The following is a 24472-nucleotide window of genomic DNA, read 5'->3' on the forward strand; positions in this document are numbered from 1 at the left end:
TAAGACCTGGCCCATGTCTCATCCAGTGTTACGATACGGCGTAAGAGAGCCTCGCTTTCGCGCTCATAGCGCTCCAAGTGCGTCTGAGCAGCGTCGTAAAGCCTCTATTTCTGCATTTCTGTCAACTCATGCGGAACCCATAGTGCTGCAGTTTTGCGTATGCCCAGGCAGGGTGCGAATTACCGGGGGAATGAGGGGGATTTCCCCCTCAATCACATTTTGCTCCCTCCCAAAAAGTCAGCTGAAGTATCCCTACCGGGGATGCTCGCTTTTCCCCCAAACCATGCTTAATATAACTCCAAATTTCTTCGGAATGATAGATGTATACTATTCAGTTTTGGCCATTTCTACTTACCATCTAATTATCCACTATTTCCAACGTGGTTTAGTTGAACTATATTATGACTACGGTTGTTACTTGCACCTGTACCTTCGTACCCTTCAGTTCATCATCGTTCGTGAATTTGAATATACTAATTGCGTATAACAAAGCCACATATGGATTTATAAATGTTGTTAGCGGTTGGCCAAGAAGAAGTAACAAATAGCTTCTTCCACCATACTTGGCGAAGTTCGGACATGTCATATTCGTCCTCTATTTTAATTTTTGTTATAACATGTTATTTCATTTTCCAGTATACTCTTTGTTAGTACATGGTCTTCATTCCCTAGTAGTTTGTGTGTATGCAACTCAAAAGTTGCATTTAATTTGTGATAATTAGCATAGTAATCACTGCCTTTTACAGTTTACGAAAATGAACTTTTGAAACTGTACTCGAAATCTGACATATAGGTATTCCCTCGTAAGTATATGTTAACGTACACGCTGGGTATACGCTCCTAGTGAGCAGACATGTTAGTGAAGGTGATTTTTAGGTGAATAAGCGCATAATTGAAGATTTGTTTCTGCATTTGTTAATACGACCGGTTATTTGTGTCATTATCCGTGTCTGTATAAGCTTTTCAACTGGAGCGGTATTTTAAAAGTTAACCATTCATTTTTCCATCTTTCTTTTATCTGTACAGTTAGCTGTCCAAGCTAATAGTGTTGTTTGAAAAACTTTATTTGAATAACGTAGCCCATAGTGAATCAACTCATCTGCAACCTAACAGTAAACAGTAAAGTCATTGTTAGTGTTGACTTCCTGTCCTGAGCCCCATCACGGAATCGATATTTGGAGGAAAAAAGTCGTGAATAGCGCAGCTTTAGCGGGGAGTAGAAGCACAAGCTCGAAATTTGAATTGAGAGATTTTAAATATTTGACCTTGATGTCAGAAATCGGGACTAGCAACAATCAGGCTAATATTTAGATTTTCTTTTTTTAAAAAAGCATGTCCGGTTTAAATGATAATTTTAGTGGTTTTCATAAGACTGAAGTTTTTTTTTTTTGCTACCTGTATATAATAACGAAAAGTGGAAGATTTCAATATGAGAGGAAAAATTAATATATGCTTGTGAACATGGCTATCGCTCGGGCCGGATTATTAACTAAATAAATCTTAGAGAGCTACGGGGACAACAGTGAGTACAACATTTAAACACGTTCAGAAAGGTTTGGTGGGGTGTGTGTATGTCAGACAATATATGCGTACACAGTTATTGCCGGTAGATTTATTAAAATAATAAATCTCTTATTTATTACAGATATCACACACACACACATGCACACACAAACATATATATATATATATATATATATATATATATATATATATATATATATATATATATATATATATATATATATATATATATATATATATAGGTAAGGCATTATTGTCTCATTTTGAAATTTGCACCTTCAGACTTTATGTCCGGTTGGCCTAATTTTATCCCCCCAATATAGATTATCTAATTCGCACACTGTGCCCAGGCGTTCCTTCAGGATGCGAAGCACAGTCGTATGCGCCAATCCGGTTTGGTGGGCGAGCTCATGAATCGTCAGACGTCGATCACTGTCCACTAACGCGGCAACAGCTTGCACTTCTTCTACACAGACGCTAGGACGACCTGCCCGATGCATGTCTGCCACAGTTTGCCAACCTTCGTTGTAGGCTTTTACCCACCGTGCCACTTTCCTGTACGGCAATGCCGACTCCCTACACGCCTCTTGAAGCCCTTGATGAAACTGTCATGCTGTACGACCTCTGGCACATTCAATCTTGATCCAACTCCGTTGTTCCTTTTTAAAAACATAGTAACACCTTTAACGCTAGACCGCTCGCTCACAAGTGATTGTAGTGATGGGCCGAATCGAATACAGCGAATTCGATTCATTCAATTCGCCCAAGAATTCGGATACCTCGAGTACTACGGAAAAGAATTCGAATTCTTTTTGTATTCGCTTTTGTTACTTTGTGCTGTACTAATTCTCTCACAATTTATTTTCGGAAGAAAAAGTGTTGTTTGATATTCCGTACCACGCTAAATCTCCATAATGAGAATATCACAAATAACAAAGAATTACACGGTTATCTCATTTCCTTGCCTCCAGCCCGAAAAAGCAACAGACTTCCGCTGCTAAAGTTGACTGTAATGTAAGCAAGCTGCAAAGCAGACAGAGAAGACTCGGATACTTTAGTATTCGAATTCATCTGCAGTGTTACCAATTCAGTCATATTTTAGGTTATCTATTTTACCCCGCATCTTAATTCAGCTACAAGAAATGATGACTTTTATTCTTTTACAGGGTTCCTAGACCTCATTAGTTTAAAATACAAAAACGAAAGAAACGATCGCTAACATACAATAACAAATAATTTTTGACTTTCGCTTTAGTCTTTTCTTTCTTTCTTTCCTTTTCGTGCAGCTATCGTTGGCAATATTGTTCCTGTTGCGCCTGCGCAAGAGTGCGAATTCGGGTGAAGAATTCGCTTCTTGAATCGAATACAGCGAATACAGTAGTCCAGGCCGAACCTTGGTCCAGGCAGTACTCCATGTAGAAGAATGCGATAAACAAAATGTTACACACATATACATTGCTTCTTGCCCTTCCTCTTGTACAGTAATTTTACCGACTCGTACGCTGTTTGTATTTTATACAAATTCATTATATATTTAGCCAGCGCCTAACTTAGATTTTTTCTGGGGAGCGAGCATTAATACGCGTATTTGGGTCCCCTAGAAATGTTTCTCTAATTCTTGGGACCCTCTTTCTATCTTTCTCCTACTCTCCCCATAAGACCGTTCCCATAATCTTTTTTTAAGCGATGTTCAAAATATTTATGAGTTGGGAAACAATGCTGTGGAGGATAAGGGAAACAGAGATGTTATTGGGGAAGTCCCCCAGTTCCAATATTGGGGGAACGTCTTCCATTTCCCCGGGATTTGAGCCCGTATCTACAGCTGAGACAATTTTCCAGCATGAGGCATATCCTGCATTGCCACTTATTGCAATTTGTGTCCAAGTAGCGGGAGCGGAATTAATACAGATTGATGCGACCTAAATGCGCCAGGACATGAAGTTCAGTTTGAAATATTAAAGAATGCGATTCTTTTCTAAAATGAAACAAGCAAGATGCATTAATTTCATCTCACTGTCCTTTGTGGCAGTTGGGTACAAACCACATTTCTCCCCCCCCCCCAAAAAAACTTTTCAAATCGGATTATTGGGGGACAGCCCCAGAGTTCCAAGATTGGGGGGGGGGCGGCATGTACCACACGCCGAAGGACATCACCCAGGATTTGCACCAGTGTGATTATCTCACAAAAGGCTCGGACTCAGGGGCGTCATTTAGGGAGGGCAGGGAGGGGCAATTGTCCCCCCTGAGTTTGAGATTTATATAGGTTTTATCAAAAGAATAGTAGTAAATCAGTGAAAAACGAGAAATTTTACTTAAATCAAAGGGTCTTGCCCCCCCCCCCCCCCAAGCAAAATCTGAAATGACGCTCCTGCTCGGACTGCTACTTTTCTCATCCCTATTCCCAAAAGAGTAATCGCCGAAGGACATAATCTAGCAGACTTGACGGGCTGAGGCCGAGGTTATAAGCTTTAGTAAGGAAATAATTTTTTTTAAAAAAATGCTGAGAATATGACAACAAAGATCTTATTTTTGCTATTTTTATAACAATGTAACTAAATGGAACTTAATAGAGTATATAGACTAGTTTTAAATTGGCATAAATGATAAGATTTCGAAAGCCCAGAAATCTAAATCCTAATCCTAATCTTTCCCAGTAATTGATCTCCCCTTTTATTAAGAAATTAAAGAACTGTTCTTGGCTTATACTTTATCTCTTGTCATTTATCTATCGTTGGTAATACTCCCGTTGCGCCACCGCAAGACTGCGAATTCGGGTAAAGAATTCGCTTCTTGAATCGAATACACCGAATACACTAAGCGCGGGGCCTCAATAATAGCAGAAGTAAGAACTTGGTTCATTCATGGTGTTTCCATCCGCTTTGACCTACTTGTCAACGTCTCCTTCTGTTTGCAAAATTATCCCCTATTGTCAAGGCAGCAAGGTTCACTCTCGTGCAGCACAACAAACAACAGTTCAAAATCCAACCAATCCACGTCGCACGTGAAAGAACCCTCTTCCTGAAATACTCTTCGTCTATCCCCATCTCTTTCCGTGAATTCGAATTCACCGAGTTCTTCTGAGTCCAGCTGCCCGAATCCGAATTCTCAGTGTGAGATGAGAGTTTGTAGTGGAAAGGTGGTTTCAACCTCTTCTTGTCTTTAATAAATTCAATAAATATTGTTACATCTACTTTCTAACTATTTAGCCAGTCAGCTGTGAAAACTGATAAAGAATCCTGAAGCAATAATAAACAACTGTGTGTATGTGTACAGAACCTACCATGAAAACGTTGGAATACAAATAATTTATTGAAATTTCATCAATCATTTTCCCATAAATCCATTAAGATGATTATGATTGTGCAATATTAATTGGTGACACATACACACACACACACACACACACTCACACACACATATATATATATATATATATATATATATATATATATATATATATATATATATATATATATATATATATATATATATATATATATATATATATATAGGATGTATTCGTAGTATTCGAATTCGAATTCGATTCGTTTTTACAGTATTCGAATACGTATTCGATTCGCTAAAGAATTCGATTCGGCCCATCACTAAGTGATTGTGCTTCCCTCGCTTGTGTGCCTGCCGGTGACGTGGGACGGGCGACTCTATTTGCTCAGAGGTTAGGTAGGTATACCAACAACGTTCGCTATCAGCGCTACTAGTACATTTCAATGCATAGTGTTTCCACAGCAGTATTGCCACTATTTAAGTTCCAACCCTCATATTAGGTTATTTTTTTAAGTAAACACAAAACCTTCCGTTGAGTTTTGAAACTATTAATAGTAGTCCTACCTGCAAATGAATTAAAGTATGGCTGGACCATTCAGTGGAAGAACACAGCCCCTAATGAAAATTTTGGGCTCTAACAGGGCCTGAGCTCCTACGTTCTGGCGCCAATGATTTATACATAAATTTACTTCGAAACAGGAACTTATCCGATTTCATTATTTGTTAAACGACGTTTAATATTTATTTGTAAACATTAAAAATGCAAGACCCGATAACACTCAAATTAGTTGGAGAACTTATCCGTACTAAGAGTATTTCCACTTAGATTCCAAATATAAATGAGGATTTGTATAATATTTGTGAAAATTTACACATTGAGACACAAGGAGAAAAGTTGAGAATATAGTGTCAATAAACAACAGTTTAAAAATGCACGAAATTAACGATTAATATCAAATCATTAAAAGAATCATTAATATAGAATCATTAACATAATTATATGTGTAACTCGTTTCCTCCATTTATTTTTCCTCCTTTATTTTCAGGATTACATCATTAGTGAATTTCTCCACTGGAGATTATCTTCAATTTAGCAGCATCCAACTGGAGCTCAGCCTTGCAAATAAAACATTTTAAAATGTGTAAATTGCGAGGAGGAGAATCGAACCTGGACTGCAGGATTAGGAAATCAGAACGCTATCCTCTCATCTAAAGCATTACTTATTCCTGATCGCCTAAATAAAGAGCCTTTTCTGTTGATCAAAACACTAACTTCTTAATAGTCAAATTGATTAGCAAACACAGGAACACAGGAATTGAGGACTCGGAGGGCATTATATCACTGTATTCACGAAATTATTAACATTTCGGATTTTTTGAAAACAAAATACAAAACTCATATATTTTGAATCAAATACGGCGAGTATATTATACTTGTAAACAAACTAAAGACGAATGAATTACCGCGAAGTAATTGTGGTTCAGTGGTCAAGATGCACGACCAGTAATCTGAAGGTAATAGAATCGAATCCACGAACGACCAGTACTTCTATTTTTTTTACTTAAGAATTTTTGGTGGCGATTGATAGGCGATGACACACATTTTATTATCTTCAGATATCTTAACACTCGGATGTTTCAATACTTGAATTATCGAATCTTCAGGAATAATAATAGTAATAATAATTATTATCTCATAATAATTATCTCATAGAAGATTAAAATTTAAAAAATTATTAACGCTTAAGGCATAACATAACAACAAGAAAAGTGACATTTGGCAAGAATATTTCGGTTTTGTTTAGTGTTGTTAACGAGAAGAGAAATTTCTCATCTCTTTCTGAAACAAAACAAACAAAACTTAGACGAGATTTAACATTTTACATCCAAGACGGGACAAGACTAACTCAAATTATCGCTTCGCTTTGGAGATGAGAATCGAGACGAGACGAAAGGTATCGTAAACATATTTCGTTTTATCTCGATTCTCGAAATAGCGTATGTCCTATCTTTAATAACAATTGCTTTGTTGAATAAATCTGACAAGCTATTTTGTTACTTTGTATTTCGGAACTCATTAAATTTATTATGGTCTTTATAGGTATTTTCTAGTAAAGCTTTTCTAATTACTTCTGCATAGTTAGTTTATTATATGCCTTACTGTTCAATGATGGTCAGTTTTACTGATTTTTACAAAAATCCTGAATATTATCTTCGGCTGTTTTCAAACAAAGCGGCCATGTAGTGGCCAAAGGTCAGAGATTGGTGGTTATGAATGTTGAAACTTTTTCTCAGGATCAGAACATCTACAACATATCACAGTCTCAGTCATTTTCATCGAAATCTAGAATATCACTATCTTCGACTGCTTTCAAAAAAGTGGCCCTGTAGTGGCCAAACGATCAGTGATTGGTGGTTATCCCCATTAAGACGTTTTCTCATCATGACAATATCTACAACATATCACGGGTTTAGTCATTTTTACCGAAATCAAGAATATCGTTATCTTCGGTTGTTTTAAAAAAGTGGCCCTTTAGTGGCCAAGCGGTCAGTGATTTGTGGTTGTGCTCATTGAGATTTCCATATCTACAACATAACATGGTTTTAAGCAATTCCATCGAAATCCAATTTCCATAAGAATTGTGCGGGGTCCTTTGTCATTTCGAAGGGGGTCATAGCCTCTGCAACCCTTTTCTCGGGAAAACGACAAAACCCGTATTTCCTACTTTGAAGTCATCTTTACATCGGCAGTTTCATTTCTTTAAATTGGCCCCTTTAATCAAGGGGGTCCTTTTTTGAAAATGGGTCCTTTGCCCCCATTAATCTATTTTCCGAAAGAAATAAAAAAATAAGTGTCAATTTATTTTCGGCCTACTATATATGTGCCAAGAAAATCGAATAAAATCGAACGACGAGAAACCCTTGTGAAGCTATCTCCTTTATACTTTCACTTTTTGGACTTAACGAGTTTTTGCCCGAAAGTCTTCAATTAATGTATGATAAACAAATATTGCTGCTGTCTGTCAGTTGTAAATGCCCAGTCATATGTATGAAATGAGTAACCATCCTTCTTTAATTTTTTTTACAACCGTAGGCACCATTGATACATGTGAGCACCCTTACAGCTACATGGTTGGCGGTTTTGCCACTGATATAATAGGCAAATTCGATAATTAAACTATAAATACGTATGGCATAGGTCCTCCGTGGTGAAACGGGAATATAACAATCTATTTTCTAAAAAGTACTGATTTATAGATCTGGTTCTCAAATATTACAATTATTATGATCATTGAATCTGAGGAATATGTAAATACATCGTACAGTTGCTTATTTCCAGAGAAGACTATATGATATTAATATATATAGGCTAGTTCCTGAATTATTGAATTTGAGCCGACAATTTTTCAAATAACATCTATTTTAAACATACAAAGAATCTGAAAGTTCTGTATTTGTATGTAAATACTGCTGCAAAAAAGTAAGTCAATATCGTACTTAAAAATTAAGTAAATAAGAAAATAAATATCTTGAAAAAAATACAGCCTTACCATACTGGATTGGTTAACTATGTAAATTTTAAGGAACTATTTTTGTCGTATATTGTTTTCAACTGGAAGCTTATAGAAACTTTTGGACCGTTTTCGTAATTACATTTACAATTCGGACACAACATATAATAGGCATTATTGCTTCCGAATTATGAACACTTAAAACACTTAGAATAAACAATAATAAACACTAAAAATAAGAATTCACTTAACACCAACACGTACGCTTTTAAAAGACGCGCTCACTGTTTAACTGACCGCACACAAGTGTCGTTCACCAATGCGCTGGAATCTGTCGCCTTTGTACCTACTCGTGACGTCACGGCTGAACCTAAATGTAGCCCCATGGCTTTGTGATTGAGAAGGTCATGGCTTCGTGCACCCGTGTGAATTGAATCTGGATATTGTGTAAATATAATTTCAAGAAGTTTAGTGAGTTGATTTAGAGGGTGGATTACTCCTAGGCCTAGTAAGGTCATTCAACCCGACACTCTTAACACAGCAAACTCTAACAAAACCAAAGGAAGTGTTGGTGCAGATGTCTCAAAGTGAAATGAGGTTTCACATTTAACTTCCTTGTGATCCAGAAAATGCCCTTCGATGTTATATCGTACGCATCATTCTTGGGAATGACTACGAATATTCGGTTTTCTGATGTCAGGGTATGACCCTTTTGATGGAAGAACAATTCCATTGGTATATTATGAGATTAATCTAATTGGTAAGGTAAGTTTAAAATTTTTGAAGGAATTTGAGTAGGGGAAAGTGGTCGAATTCTGCGCACTTAAATGAAAATCGTTATTTCTCCGTTGTTTTTGTAAGCATAACGACATAAATTTGCACAGCCATTGTTTGGTATGTAGTAGACTAGATAAAGACGAGGTTTGAATAAAAGTTCACACCAGTACTCGACAATAGACAAAAAAACCTGAACTATACATTTGCGCACAATTACCCAACTACGTGGGCAATACTGCGCGTACTGTTGGATAATTCTGCGCGAAGCGAATATGTATGTTTAAAGCAAGAAAACATTTTCATAACAAATAACATACTTCGATATATATCTACATTAAGTCAGTTTTTCCTCCAGGCATTTTTGTGGGGGGCACTGTCCTCCCGGGGCTCTGAGAGTGCCCCCCGGAGGAGACTAATATAACACGTCTATAAGTAATAATAAATAGAATAGTGCAAGCAGTGACCCCAAGAATACTGTCTCCCCTGAACGTTGTTTCTGAAAGAAACATTGGAAGGAGTGAGTTCAGAAAAAGAACGACAAGGGGGCTACAAGTTTTACTATGTACTTTATTGTCTACTTGTTTTATAACTGAAAAAATGCATATTTTTGAGTGCATTGAAACAATGAGCGTATGACGATAAAGGGTTTCAAAAACAAAGAGCATAGTTTTCAGTGGTGCGTAGAAAAGAATGTCGAACGGCTGAATCCTCTGAGATGTATGGGGAGGTATTGATAATATTGTGGTATTATTTTCTGAACAATAGATGTGAATTAGGAGTGAAATATGGCTAGCATGGTTGTCAAGTATTAGAAGTACTGGACCAGTCGTACTTGGGCGCAAAACATTTCTGAAGTTATAAATCCATTGCATCAACAATCTTCATTATCCATCCATTGTTACTGCAGAAATAGATTGCACTTATTGGACCTCTTTTTTAATTGTTGTGACACGCGACGCCGTGGCAATATAAACATGGGCGGGACGAAGATTCCACATGCACTACAGGCACATACAACAGTGACTGTCTTTCCACGCTCGTACAAAATAGCAGTTCCTTCCTGTTTCTGACCTTTAGGTGCTAAAATTCTCACATGTTTTTATACGTTCGAAATACCCGTTTCGTCCACATTGAAAATTCTACTTAGGGGAAAATTGTGCTTTGTTCGAAATACCCATTTCGTCCACATTGAAAATTCTACTTAGGGGAGAATGTTTTTTTTTTTTTATTACTGTTTCCAAGTTATTGAAGAATAGTGTCACGGCTTCTTCATTGAATCTCTTTATCCTATTCAAACTTACTCCCTCAGGTTTCATTAGTGGATTTCTTTAAAGAAACAGTTTTGACTAGTCTATACTAGCAACTTTGGTATTTCCATCAAAATTATGGGCAATTCGATTTGCTTCAGAAATTCGTATGCCAAACGTCAATGGTCTGTAAGTGTGATACCAAAAAATAAATTTGCAACGATAATAATATAGTCCACCAATTCGCGTTCTTGTTCTCGCGAGAACAGTGATTTCCTTCCGAGACTAGCACCATATTTCCAGTTTTCATCCCTAGACGAATAGCATATTCTGCTTTTCCGTACAAATGTTCCAACTTCTCGAATCGCACACCCACTTTTAACAGCACTGACAACTTCTCTTAGTTGTTCCTCTGCATAACTACCTCTCGTAGTTCTTCTTTCTCTTCTTTTCGGCATCTATAATGAGTGAAGATATTTTGCGGATCTATTACGCACGCTTGTTATTAACATAAACACTCTTGAGGTACAATTCTGTGCACTGCGCAGAATATCCCATTGATTTTGCGCAGAATAACCCTACTCCGCCATTTAACAAAAAACACGAAAATACGACATACTAAATATTGATTAGCACTACGAATTGTCACGATTATAATGTCCATTGTACAATATAAATGGAACATAAAAGTAACTACCTAGAAATATATAAAGTATAGAACGTACCTCTTAATTTGTTTCAAGAAAATTTAACATCAAGAAGAAAGAAATAATTCAATGGCCACTTATAGCCTAAACATTTGACATAATGGCTTCTCTCCTTCAATGTTAGTTACTAGTAATGGTTCCTTCGTGGCAGCAGCAACAAATCTGTCGTAAATGATCTCCAAGTTCAAGAAACACGTGTGCGCAGAATTATCCGCCGCGCAGAATTCGACTACCTTACCCTAACTAATGCACTCGTTTGTGATCAGTATCCAAGAAGCTCATTCGTGAGTTAATGTTAGGATTCAATGTGAATATGATGGTGAGATTCTAACAAGAATTGAAAAACTTTCGAACCCTTGGTTAGTGTTAAAGGAATGCCGTTTTAAAAAGGACGTATTATAGCTATTCAAATAATAACAAAGGAGTAACTAGCCAACATATGAATTATTCAGAGCAGATAGTGAAGAGAACTTAGATTGTGAATGAAGTAGAGTGTAATGACTTTAAGAAAAGTGACCTAGTGCAAAAACTCAATACTATAGAATATTGTTAGAATGATTAATTTGAAGAGGCATTTACCAGGCGTCTTCGATACATGAAGCGCCAATTTGGTTTTGAGGAAAACGAGATCGTGATAACTTCTAATGATAATGAGATTAAATACGTACATTTTCCTTCCTAATGGATTAATGGATACCTTCTTCTGTTAAACTTGTTATATGAAATATTATACAGGGTGTGATGAAAAGTACCGAAACTTTTCCCGCCGCGCGGCTCCCTGGCGTTCGAAAAATGTGAGGGGTGGGGAAAATGTGCGCGGGACCTTCCTATTTAAAGCGGAACTTGGCCCAGTGCGCTGCGAGCAGCGGTTGAGAAAGCATCGTTTTGGTCGTCGGTCACGTTTTTTGAGCGCCGAAAATGGAGTCAAAGATTGACCAACGCTACGCCATCAAGTTTTGTGTCAAACTAAAAAAGACGTTCACCGAGACCCAGGACCTGCTCAAGGAAGCCTTTGGGGAAGATGTGATGTCCCGTACTCGGATCTTTGAGTGGCACAAGGCCTTCAGGGAAAACCGATGAAAACGTCGACCGAGTTCGCGAATACCTGAACCTGGACCGTCGGACAACCCTCCGGGAGATCAGCGAAGAACTTAATTTGACACACTATGCAGTGCAAATAATTGTGACTGAAGAATTGAACATGCGGAAGGTGTGCGCCAAACTGGTCCAGAAGGTGTTGACCGAGGAGCAAAAAGAACTGCGAGTGAAAATGAGTCGTGAAGTGCTGGATCGTGTGGAAGTCGACGAAGAGTTATTAGACAGTGTGATCAATGGTGATGAAACATGATGCTACGAGTACGACCCCTCGGTGAACTTGATGGCGTAGCGTTGATCAATCTTTGACTCCATTTTCGGCGCTCAAAAAACGTGACCGACGACCAAAACGACGTTCGCGCGGACAGCGATGCTTTCTCAACCGCTGCTCGCAGCGCACTGAGCCAAGTTCCGCTTTAAAGAGGAAGGTCCCGCGCACATTTTCCCCCACGCTTCACATTTTTCGAACGCCAGGGAGCCGCGCGGCGGGAAAAGCTCCGGTACTTTTTAATCACACCCTGTATTATGGATAATGACTTCATAAAATATGTTAGACTATCGAAGAACGAATTTTCTGACGTCAGTAGTAATTCCGTTGTTTGCCTAAAATGTCATACTTGTATATTGTACCTTAGAGCAATGCTATTCAACATTTTCTTCTCGTGTACTCATAGACACAGTTAGCCATCTAATTGTGTACCGCTGAAAGAAATTAAATCGAAATTAACTTACTGAACTTATTACACATGTTTTACGGGTGCTTAATTTGAAAATAATTTTCAAAGAAAGCTGTGTCATCAATGAGAGTATCTTGGGATGTTTCTCAGGTAGAACGAAGACACCCGTCTGATTTTTAAGAGGAATAATAGCGAGCATTTCAAGATATTTGAAGAGAGAGAGAGAGTGTGTGTATGAATGAGAGGAGCAGGGAAGAAGAGATGAATTTTGACGTCACAGTACCTGCTGTTTCATTTTCTCAGTTGGGCTTCCTGATTTCCTCTTGATGATCGTCCGATGTTCCGCTTGTCGTTGACCGAATTACTGCTTGTACGGCTGTATTACTAAATTTCTCTCTCCGATGTTCTCAAGTCAACTCCAAAGATTATTCCCGACCGACTCCGCTGACAGTCTTACGACAGCTTCGCGGATGACTCCAAAGATAACTTCGAAGACCGGCTCACGACAGACTGGAGACTAACTCCGAAAACTAACTCCCCTTTCCGGGTTGAAGAGAGTATATAAAGACCCAAATCTGCTGGTATACTTGCCGACTCCAGACACATGTAGATGTGATGATTTCGTCTCAACAGGTACTCTTGACGTCAGAGATGGTTAGATAATTGGGAAAGGAGCTGTCTCAGCTTTATTACATAAAATACACATTGACTTAATACATTACATAACATAAACATACGCTTCCACGATTTAGCAACGAAAACACAAAACTACGGAAGAGAACATTGACTGAATTCTCTGATGAAAATGAATTTCACTAAGTCTTGAATGACTAGCGTTCTTGACACATACAAAACAGTTTTATGTAAAGGGAAAAAAGGAAATAACTTCACAACACTGATGATAAGTCTTAATAAAAATTACATTTCTCAGGCAGTCAATAAATGAATATGTGGGAGATCTACGCAAATCAATAAATAATAAATACTGGTCTCCTCACACTGCCACCGCTACCTTAGACATGCGTTTTTTTTAAAAAACACACACTTCGTCGTAACCACTATTTTAAGAACTGTCTGTATATATTGCTTTGATTAACGTCACTATGCGTTGAGAATAAGATAAATAAAATAAATGTAGTACACTCTCACAAGATACAAAAAAGGAAAAGAATAAGTTTATGTTTTCCAGTATCTCATTTTTAAAAAAGAAATGTCACACATAAAAAAAATCGAAGATAATCAATAAACCATTAACCAAACACTGCACATATATTCACAAAGCATTAAATGACATTCCATCTTTCCAATGTAACGGATAGAACTCGATGTAAACAAAACCATATGGTAATGTAGGTGGAATTGTTGTTGAGTGATCTTGAAAACACTTAGGTTAGCAAAACTGAACGTCTTCACTAGGTAAATGTAGTGAAGATAAAGCAATACTGAGAATGTAAGTGGAATTTTTGTATGAAAAGGTGACTACAAGTTAGCAGTCTGGCTTCTTGAGATTCGTTGAGAGAGAGGGGGGGGGGAAGTGAAGCTGGCGGCCATCTTGAGTAAGCTGGGAACGTCCATCTTCTTAAAGTGTGCAGAGAAGTGGATTGATTTTGTGTAAATTAGTTTTCTTCTTTGAGTTGGAGAAAAAGGAGAAAAAAATCAGTGTGGTTGTGGATCTGATGCATTAGTCAATAAATCAAACGAGTAAAACTGATGGTTGCAATATATTAAAACTGGTGGACGGGTCCGTTTTAATGCTGTCATGTTGAAAAGTCCTTGGTTCAGGTCCATCCAAATTGCTGTACGGAGAAAAATTAGTGTCCTCTTCTTCTTTTCTTGGAGCTGTTGGGTCTTCTTGGCTCCAAAGAAGCTGCGTACTGTGATGGGTAAAGGGGGTAGTGTGTAAAGAAAAAGAAGGTTGTGGATATGTATGGGACCATGGGAGGGTTGGCAATTTGAAATATTAAGATTGAAAATAGGGGTTCATTTGGTACCGGATGAATGTGATATAACGAGGAAAACATTTGAAATTGTACGGCAGAAGTGTGGGGGAAAATAGATAGAGAAAAACATGAAAAATTAATGGTGAGCAAAAAAGAAGAGAAATTTCTAAGATGGTGGCAGAGCGTTGATGCCTGTAAACGCAAGGTATTACGGACTTAGAAATGGCGACGACCATGAAAGTACAAGGGTAAACACAAGAACCGGTAAACTAATGTTGGTGGGTTTTAGGAAGGAGGTAGGAGTAGAAAAAGAAGAGAGAAACTCAAGCAGATATGAACACACATAAGTAAATCGATAACGCAGTGCCCAAACTCTTGAATCAAATAACTATGTATAATAAAATGACGAAACTCTAATTTTTGGGTGGGGGTAGGAAGGAATTTATCTCGACTATAACTCCAAGCAATTTTCTCCGATGGGGCTGTGTTACTTAAGGTCGCACAGCACTTTACCTGACATTTATTATGGTCAAAATAAATGATAGGAAGGGAAAGAAAGGTTGTTCAAAAAAAAAAAAAGAATGCTATAAAAGAGAGAGAGAGAATGGGTAACAGCGACACGTCATCACATTATTTTCGCCTGCAGTGCCAAAAAATGTCCGACAATAATCTGGTAGTCAATGTAAGACAATGACTCGACAACTAAGTTTCAACAGTATACAATGTAGTTATTCACATACGAATCCTGTATGTTAGCGTTGGAAACTTAAATTGGTGGTACGAGGAGGGGTAAACTTCTGCTTCGTGTATAATCTCGTGCACTCTAATTTCTTCGGGAGGTGGGAGAAGTGATAGATCAGATTCTGATAACGAAGTGCTTCTCTTCTTGTCCAAAGAGGCGGACCTTTCTGTGATCAAAGCATCTTCTAATTCCAAATTTTTACTGTCTCAAGGATTGACTGATTTCCGTGCCACATCCTTCACCAATTTTATCATTCTGTATAGTAAAAAGAAGCCCACAATCGTACAAAGCAACTGAAAAATGTCAAGAACGTGACCAATCTCTGTCATCCAAATCTCGGGCTGTGCATTACACTTCTTGTAAAACAATACACAACACAAAATTCCTTGTTCTCGCAGCAAATATACCACCAAAATAGTAAGAACAATATTCCAACATAACATAACTCCTGGTATGAAATATCCGTGTTTATAGATGGGTACTGACGTATGCATTTAATCGATAATAGTAAAGGCAGATATATTTACGTTTCTAACATTCATGTCCATACTTTGTTAAGAATAGATGTATTAAAGAATAAATTTGGTTGAAAATTTTGATTTAGCTGTAACAAGTCGTTTGAGGCGAGTTGTGCGGGAAAGAGATCAAGAAATACAGGTTCTATAAGTTCCTTCTCCAAACATGGAAATTCTGATCTTACAAACAAATTTCTATCTACCATTACTTTCGTGTTGCATGGTATCTTAACCTTGATAGCACCGTATAGCGTTGACTGTTCAAGAACACTAATCGATAACGCATTGTCCTTTGACTGGACACTTAACGTTGGTGGCGGTTGCGTGATGACAAATTCATGAGAACCAATGTCCATTATATGCGTTAATTTTGACTGAACGCAAGTATGATCACAGCTTGCGATAACTTCTCGAATTGTTTGTCCCATCCAAGCAGAATGCAAACAATTTACTAACCTTGAATTTGAAATAACATGAGACGGGATCTTACACAATTTAGCAGAAGAATATCTGCAGAACAAAAGATCAGACCAGGTGTTTCCCATTCTCCACTACGGAAACCAAGAGTTGTACGTCAATACCACAGGTCTGATTGAAGACTGCGAAAGATATCGGTTTAACTTCATACAGCTCAAGATAAGATAGATGTTCTACAATAGCTGTCTTTAATTGCAAATAAATGTACGACTCAGTTATTGAGCAAGGTAGTACATTAATCGAATAATACAGTTCCAAAAATTTCTTGTCTATAACCAATCAGTATCCATTTCTTAAAACTATGTTTTCAAATTCTGACAAATGCGCATACAAAATTTTGTAGGGTATGATATTGTGCTTTAGCTTTGAATTTCGACACGTCTCTAAGGTCAAGTCGTATCTGAAGATCTGTAGACACTGAGTAAACTGTAACAAAGTCTTAAAAAATCTGAAACGAAAACTGTCGCTTCTCGTTCCATCTTGTCCGCTAATTGGTTCAAATGATCGTCGATATCCTTTTCTTGGTCCAAAACTTGCGCAGAAAAATTCCGAACATTTTCAAAATTCTCTTTAACTTGTGCCTCAAAAGTCAAAAACTCAGACCTTGAATTCTGAATGAAAAGATTGTTCTTCAAAAGTTGCTCTTCAAAACCAAGCACGGTCTGTTCCAAATTCGCTTCTCTTTTATTCACATCCTCAACGGATGAACTATCTGCAACATCGTAACAATAAGAAAGGAAATCACCAACAAAAGACAAAAGTGCTCTATGTGATCTGCTCGACATCTCATGAAATCTGGGATTTGGGGCTTTCTGAAAGAAACCGTATGTGTGCGTGTGAAGATCCTGCAATTTTTCTGCTGACTGACAAACTGATGTTGTTAGTGGGTAGTCGTTATTTTTACAATGGAGATATTGAAATAGAGAAGAAGTTGGTAGGTCATAGGGAAAAGAGAAAGTTAGGTCGAACGATATTGGTAAGGAATGCTGATATAGAATCAGATTAGGTAATTTCTTAAAATGTAGACCTGAATTGATGGTAAAATCAATTTCATTTGTCTCTGCGCAAGATAGCATGGTAAAAAGGAATACGCAGTTTAAAAGTTTGTTGACTATCTGTAATGTAAACAAAGAACTCAATCAAAATATTTCTTTCGCAACATTTCCTTGCTTTCAGTTAATGCATAAATAAAATACTTATAATTTCTCTTTTTTTATGAATATTGTGTACTAATTAAATTTTTCTCTTTTCTTTTCAGGTAAGTGGAGAATCTGAAGTTTCCAAAATAAAGTTGTCCCAAAAATGATAATAGGAGACGGATATGATGATGAAAAGAAAAAAGAAAACTGATTAGCACTTATGATGAATAACTAGATCCTTTCTTTGTATATATATATATATATATATATATATATATATATATATATATATATATATATTAGCGTTTAGATAACTTTAAGTCGATTAACATAGATTAGTCCCTTGATAAGCCATTAACATATCAATGCATTTTCTTTCTACAATTTTTTATTTAGGAAAATAGAGGTGCAAGAGTTTTTCATAGACTTTCTGATTCTCTTTATTATACTGAACAATCACTATTCTCTCGATTAAGTCAAGATGTTCTTCCAGGAAAAGTCGTACTGTTTGTAAAGCAACACGACATGCGTCTTCTTTAGGAAAACCAAAGACTCCTGTAGAGATGTTGGGGAACTCAATAGATGTTATATCGTTGTCCAGGGCTAATTGCAACGTTTTGTGGTAGCACATTTTCAACTTCTTGGGGTTTTGATCATCAGATGCACTTACGTGAATCACAAAATCCACGGGTAGGTTGTAACCCTGTGTAATGCATACGTTACCCTGGAGAAAGTCTGATATTTTACGACATTCCTCTTGCATTTCTTCTCCTGCAAAAATTTGAATAGCCTTAGCCACGCCTCCTCGTGGCTCAAGAAAGCAATTGAACGAGTTCACTATACAACCACCAGCTAACGTCGTGATTGATCCATAATATAGCGCAACATTCTTATTAATGTCGTGGTTGACGGCAAATTTCAGTCTCTCCAAACCTTCCACTGAACTTGTTCTCGGATCCACCTGGTCCCAAGATGGTAGATCGGACATGAACACAACTTTACTTATAAACAACGATTCTAATTGCGTTTCATTATCTGGATCCTGGAACTCCATCAAGAAGGAATTTACCTTATTCACTTCTTAGAGACTTTTATCGGGTACGCCTTCTCCTACTACATCAATGTCAGATGTTTCTAATTTATGCAAGGCTTAGGCAGTCCTTCTGGAGGAGGATAATAATAGTTTTTTTACCTATCAATGTCTATAGAATCCATCTTTATCTGACCTCGGGGAGTTCGGTACTGCACTGACGGAAACAACTGTAGATCCAAAGATCTTAAGTCACCTACGAACGTTCTCTGTCCATTGAATTTCTTCACTAAAATAATCCTTCTCTTCGATGGAAATGTTCCTTCGAAATAGGGCGTTTTGTTGACAGACGTGCTGTTGGAAAGGCGAATTTCGTGTTCAAAACCACGGGCGAGTCTCACATCGTGTTCTGACCAACTCCAGACATCAGCAAACAGGTAAAGGTTTTAAAAACGCTCCCGGTCTTTTGGAGACAAATCTGGGTTGACAACCACTCTTTTCGGGTCACACATCTTTCTAGACTGTTTCAACTTCTCTGGAGACGGCAAAGATTCTTCTGATGCTGTCAATGTTCTTCTTTCTGGTGCATTGGGTACTCCCTCGAGCTCCTCCGCATCGCCTATGTTCGTTCCTTGGCGCAAATTCACGGTGTTGACGGTGATATTCGTTACAAACACCACTGGTGACTCACAATCCACTATTACCCTTGGGATAAAAATTCCCAACATTTACTCTATACGTTGAGATGGTAACAGTAGCGCCTTTTTCCCCGTAATGTCCCAACCGGAACGTAACTTCACTAAAGTGTGTATACCAGGTGAGAACAGTATCTCTAGGACTCTACAAATAGCTCTAAATTCCGGAGCGATTCTCGATGTTAATACTTCAGATAAATTAACCTCTAAGTTCCTAGGTGGTAACTTCCTAGACGGAGTACATCCAAAACGATACAAGGACAAATTCTGCTTATCGTAACTTATGATAGCTCTATGTTTTTATAAGAAATCCTCCCCAACCAGAGGACCATAATCAAAAGTCGTAATTATCCTAAAACGTGAGTAAAACATGTATTCCCAAGGAAAAATTTCAACAAGGCAATTCCGGATACTTGAATGCTTTTTCCCTTTAATCTGGTGCTAAGACGAAAACGTCTCGCATTCTTCGCAACTAGATTCTCCCTGAGACAACTTAGCTGGCTACCAGGATCTATGACATTAACTTGCTGACCATCTAAAAGGGCACAAGCATATGCTGATTCATTAGACGATATAATACGAACAAAGGACTATAACGCACATCAGAGCAGATTTGTCCCTGTCATCTACTCTGTTTTTGAGTTTAAAGACGGCCTACAGTACCGTACAATATGGTTAGGCATGTTACATTTATAACAAACAATAGAAACCTTACTAGGAGTCGAACACTGGGTCTTTGAAGAGGATTGCTTGGAAGAACCTGAATTGTTGTTGTTGTTATTGTTCCTACGGTTTCGACGATTGTCATTTCTTTCGTTATTACCCTGACCTACATTCCTTTGCTGACTTTTCCTATTTTGTGCTTGATCGCTACCTTGATGTTCACTATCTGACGTTAACGCGGATATCTGTAGAGTCATCTTTGCTATTTGTTGTTGCTAGTCATTCACTTGATCGCTAATTGCCCTACTCTGTTCTTTTTGTGTTGTGGCTGACTGCACAAAATTCTCTTGCCTGTAAAGCGGACTTTGAACTGCTGACTCCGCACTCCTACAAATCTGACTGTCAACTTGACTTGGCGGAAGCACTAACGAGTTCAAGACGGCTGAATTCTTTCTAAAGAAATTTTCCAACTCTTTCCTCTTGAGTAATAGCCGAGTTTTCTCTTCCACTACTAAATCACTCAACAACGCAGCCACCGTATTGTATTCGTTGCGAATGACGACTTTGAAAAAGTCGGGCAATAACCCTTCTATGATAAGTTGTATCTGCTTTTTCTCAGGCGCGTCAGGATCTGCTCTCAGAATGGGATCCTATTTTGCATACACATAATCAACAACTGACTCATCATCGCCCTGTTCCCTTCCTCGCATATGGGCCTCTGTCAACTGAGGAACCAAATTATCCCTAAACGCTGTTATCAATGTCTGTTTAAATTGCTCGTAAGACATCTGAGCAAAATCCAGCTTTCTTTCCATAGATGAAAACCAAGATTCTGGTGAACCCCTAAGCAGATTCCCAAGTACTAGCTTCCGTCTCATCCCATCCCAACCATTAATGTTAGCTATAGACTCATATTTTGATACAAAACGTTCCACATTTTCCCCTAACCTAGCGTAGAAAAGTTATGGTCTATTGTATTTAAAAAAAGGTAACGGTTGGTTATGACCTCCTGATGCCATGTCCAAAATGGGCCTCTCAACAGTAACTTCTAAAGAATCGGGTGTAATATCGGATAGGACCTAATAGAATTCTAACTTTTTCCGAAGCTGGTCTAAATAGTTTTTGGTAAACTTTGGCGATACAGGGGACGAACACGCCGCGCGATCGAAATAAATCGTGTCACTTATATTTAAGAAGTCATCACCTGGTACTAAAAGTTCATCAACAAGACGTCGGAACATATACACAAAAATGAACGAAATGGTCACTAGTTTAACGAAATACACAGTGTACATACATCATTATTTAAGTCTAAATTACACTTGCAAAAACTTAGAAGGAGGAAGAGAGAAGTAGAAATGGAGCTTAAAGTCGTCCCACGTGGCATATTCTAAACTTATTTTCGATGTTATAAACGGAAGTGAAAGGGAGTGACATTATTATCTTGTTTGTGGGTCACCCCGCCGCCCCGACAGGTTAGTAGGACATCCTAAATTTATTTTTGGATGACAAAACGGATTGAGAAGGATATAGAAGTGAATGTTGACCTTTTTCTGTTGAAAACATCATCCAACACGTTTGTTTAATTGAAATTATAATTAAAAATATGTTTTAGATTGAATGAAACATGATTTCTACTCCCCATAAGCTTCTTCCCTAATAATAATGATTGTGATACGTTAAAATATATTTTAAATTGATTGAAACATGATTTGAAGCTCCTAGAAGCTTTATCACCTATTAATAAACAATTAATTAGTACGTAATTGCATAAGAATAATATTAGTTGGTTGCAGAAATATGAAGGAGTTACATTTGAAAAAAGTAAAAAATTGTGAAAGAATATCATATTTTGAGTATATGCCCTCTCCCGCGCCGCGCCACTGTGTAGTATTTTTAATTGAGTGAAAAAAGATATGGAGAGGAGTTGAGTTGAATTTTAAGTTTAGCAGCGAGGCTATGTAAGACGTGAACCTATTGATTAACCTGGAATTGAACCCGGACCGTACCGTGCAGCGCCACTGTGTAGTATTTTTAATAGAAGATGTATTGTTTTGTAATGGAGTGAAAAAAGATGGGAAGATGAGTTGAGTTGAATTTAAGTTTAGCATTTCCTTTAGCAGCGTGGCTATGTAAGACGTGGACCTACTGATTAACGTGGAATTGAACCCGGGCCTTTTGCGTGAAATGTACATACGTACGCTAACCGCCTAAAGGGACGGGTTGAGGGGTTATTTATTTATTTAGTTGATAAAGTGATTGAGAGAGGAATGATAATTTATTTATTTACTTGGTGTATATTTCACTTCATTTCATTTGATATATGTAGATTTTTTCATAGTTGCGAGACGTGAAAATCTTTGTTTGCAGAAACGCACACAATATGATCTGATGTCGTGGAAACGTACTTTTCAAATAAGAGAAAGCGCCCAGCTATAGTGCTGAAGTTTCAGTGACCTATTAATGTAGTTAAACGTGATGGGCTGTTCTTAACATACTTCATGTTCTATAGATATCAGGATGGATGTTTTTCCTCCCACTTAGCTGGAAGGTACATGACTGACCCCCTTACTTGTTTTAATAATAACACATTGAATGCGTATCATTGAAGGTTAGCAGAATGCATCTTCTTTTTCCCACTTAGTTTAAAGGTACTTGGCTAACAACCACTTTCCTTGTATTAATAATAATATGATGATGAATGCATGTTACTGAACGTTAGCAGGAGACATTTTTCCCCTACCCGGTTGGAAAGTGGATGGTTGACAACCTCTTTGCTTGTACGTGAAATGACTTTCACCGAACATTTATCTGATGTTGACTAAATTCTTTGTTAAATGTTTTACGACTCCATATGTATTTAGAGAGCCAATCTTGGTGTTTTTGTTTACCAAGAATAAAATTTACCACGAGGCAATGTTTATGATGCTTTTAAAATTACTGTTTGGTGTTCTTATTTTTGTTGAGAATATAAGATGAAAATAAAGTTGTATCGTCATGACTCGTTTTCCCAGAAAATGACTGTGGGACAATTTTGATGCTATTAACTAGTATAACCCGCTAACATTGTTTATAGAACTGAAGTATTTGCTTACTTTTTCACTTCATGATACGGTATTGTCCATTGGAAAATGATAATTTTCGTAATAGGTAAAAAATGAAAAGTGATTGAATGAACCATGTTATAAATATATGAATGACCATATTTCTTTGATTATTTTTTTATTCGTGCCCTTGTCGAAATAGAAGTTTGTTTTGTTTCTTTGTTTGTGTAGTTTTAAAGTGTTACCCAAAACTGTTTTATTAATTAAGGTAAGAATATATATATATATATATATATATATATATATATATATATATATATATATATATACGATTAAGTTATGATAATGATTGGATATGCGGTGGCTTAGTGATAGAGCGTTTACTTCTAATGCTTGGGGACCTTGGTTTGATTTCACTTTGCACCAAGTGAACGTTGTGGTGAACAAACACCGTGTGCGTGAGTTTTATTCCAAGCTTAGTTGACATAATTGTGGGACGTAAAACTTAAAGATTTTTGTTTAGGCTATATGAGACGTAGACCTTTATGTTTACGCAGGAGGTGGACAATATAAGTTTTCACCAGGAATTAAACACCCCGGGCCCGGGCGCGGGGCCCCGCGCGTACCAAATGCGACCGTGACGCGGATGCGTTAGTTTTTACTGCCCTGTGCGTAACTGTGATGCGCGTGGATGTTGCCGTTACGGCACACGGGTACCGAATGCGTACGGCACGCGTTTTTTTTATTTTAAAGGGATGTACGCTAATTGCTTAGTTATTAATGAGTTTGCTAAGGGAGATGATACCAACCGGAATTGAAGTGGGGACCCCCTGAATTATTTAGGGAGTATTATTTTTAGGAAATTCACATGTATATATATATATTATGAAATTAATTAACGTAAGTAACATTTGGCACTAGAGATATGTACGTTACCCCTAGGACACATATATTATATCTGTGCATTAGAAACTTACTTGTTGAAGAGATGACCCTACAATTATTATTATTCTGCGTGAAGGCTATTGTTTTGTGTTTACCAAAACTTAGGGGAGGATGGAAAAGAGAAAGAGAGAAAGATTAGTTTAGTTACGTTATAGCTGTTGGGTAAACTTTTTTCAAAAATATTTGTAGAACTAAATAAAACTATTCCATTCTATTTAGAATAGGAAACATGTTTTCCCTCAAGAACCGTCACGGATTTTTTAACTTATTGCAGAACCATAACTAAATAATATTGGTTTAGATTTGGGAAAAAGGTGCTCTGTACACATAGGGAACACTTGATATGTTTGAATGACATGTGTAATAAATATTTATGTAGTTACTGCACTATGAAATAATTTGCTCTGTTAGAAAACTTATTGCTTGTTTTACCTTGCATGAACAGTTTGATCGAGTAG

At 37.4% G+C, this 24472-nt stretch overlaps 1 protein-coding gene across 1 annotated transcript; it reads right to left on the minus strand.

The window, feature by feature from the left end:
- Positions 1–18025: 18025 nt before the first annotated feature.
- On the minus strand, positions 18026–18691 carry LOC145683015 (macro domain-containing protein lmo2759-like). The gene has a single exon (XM_081754369.1). The coding sequence runs from the start codon at positions 18689–18691 to the stop codon at positions 18026–18028; it is 666 nt and encodes a 221-aa protein (XP_081610495.1).
- Positions 18692–24472: the final 5781 nt, after the last annotated feature.

Source organism: Thermobia domestica, chromosome 4 (assembly GCF_964235325.1).
Source record: "Thermobia domestica chromosome 4, izTheDome1.hap1.1, whole genome shotgun sequence".
NCBI lineage: Eukaryota > Metazoa > Arthropoda > Insecta > Zygentoma > Lepismatidae > Thermobia > Thermobia domestica.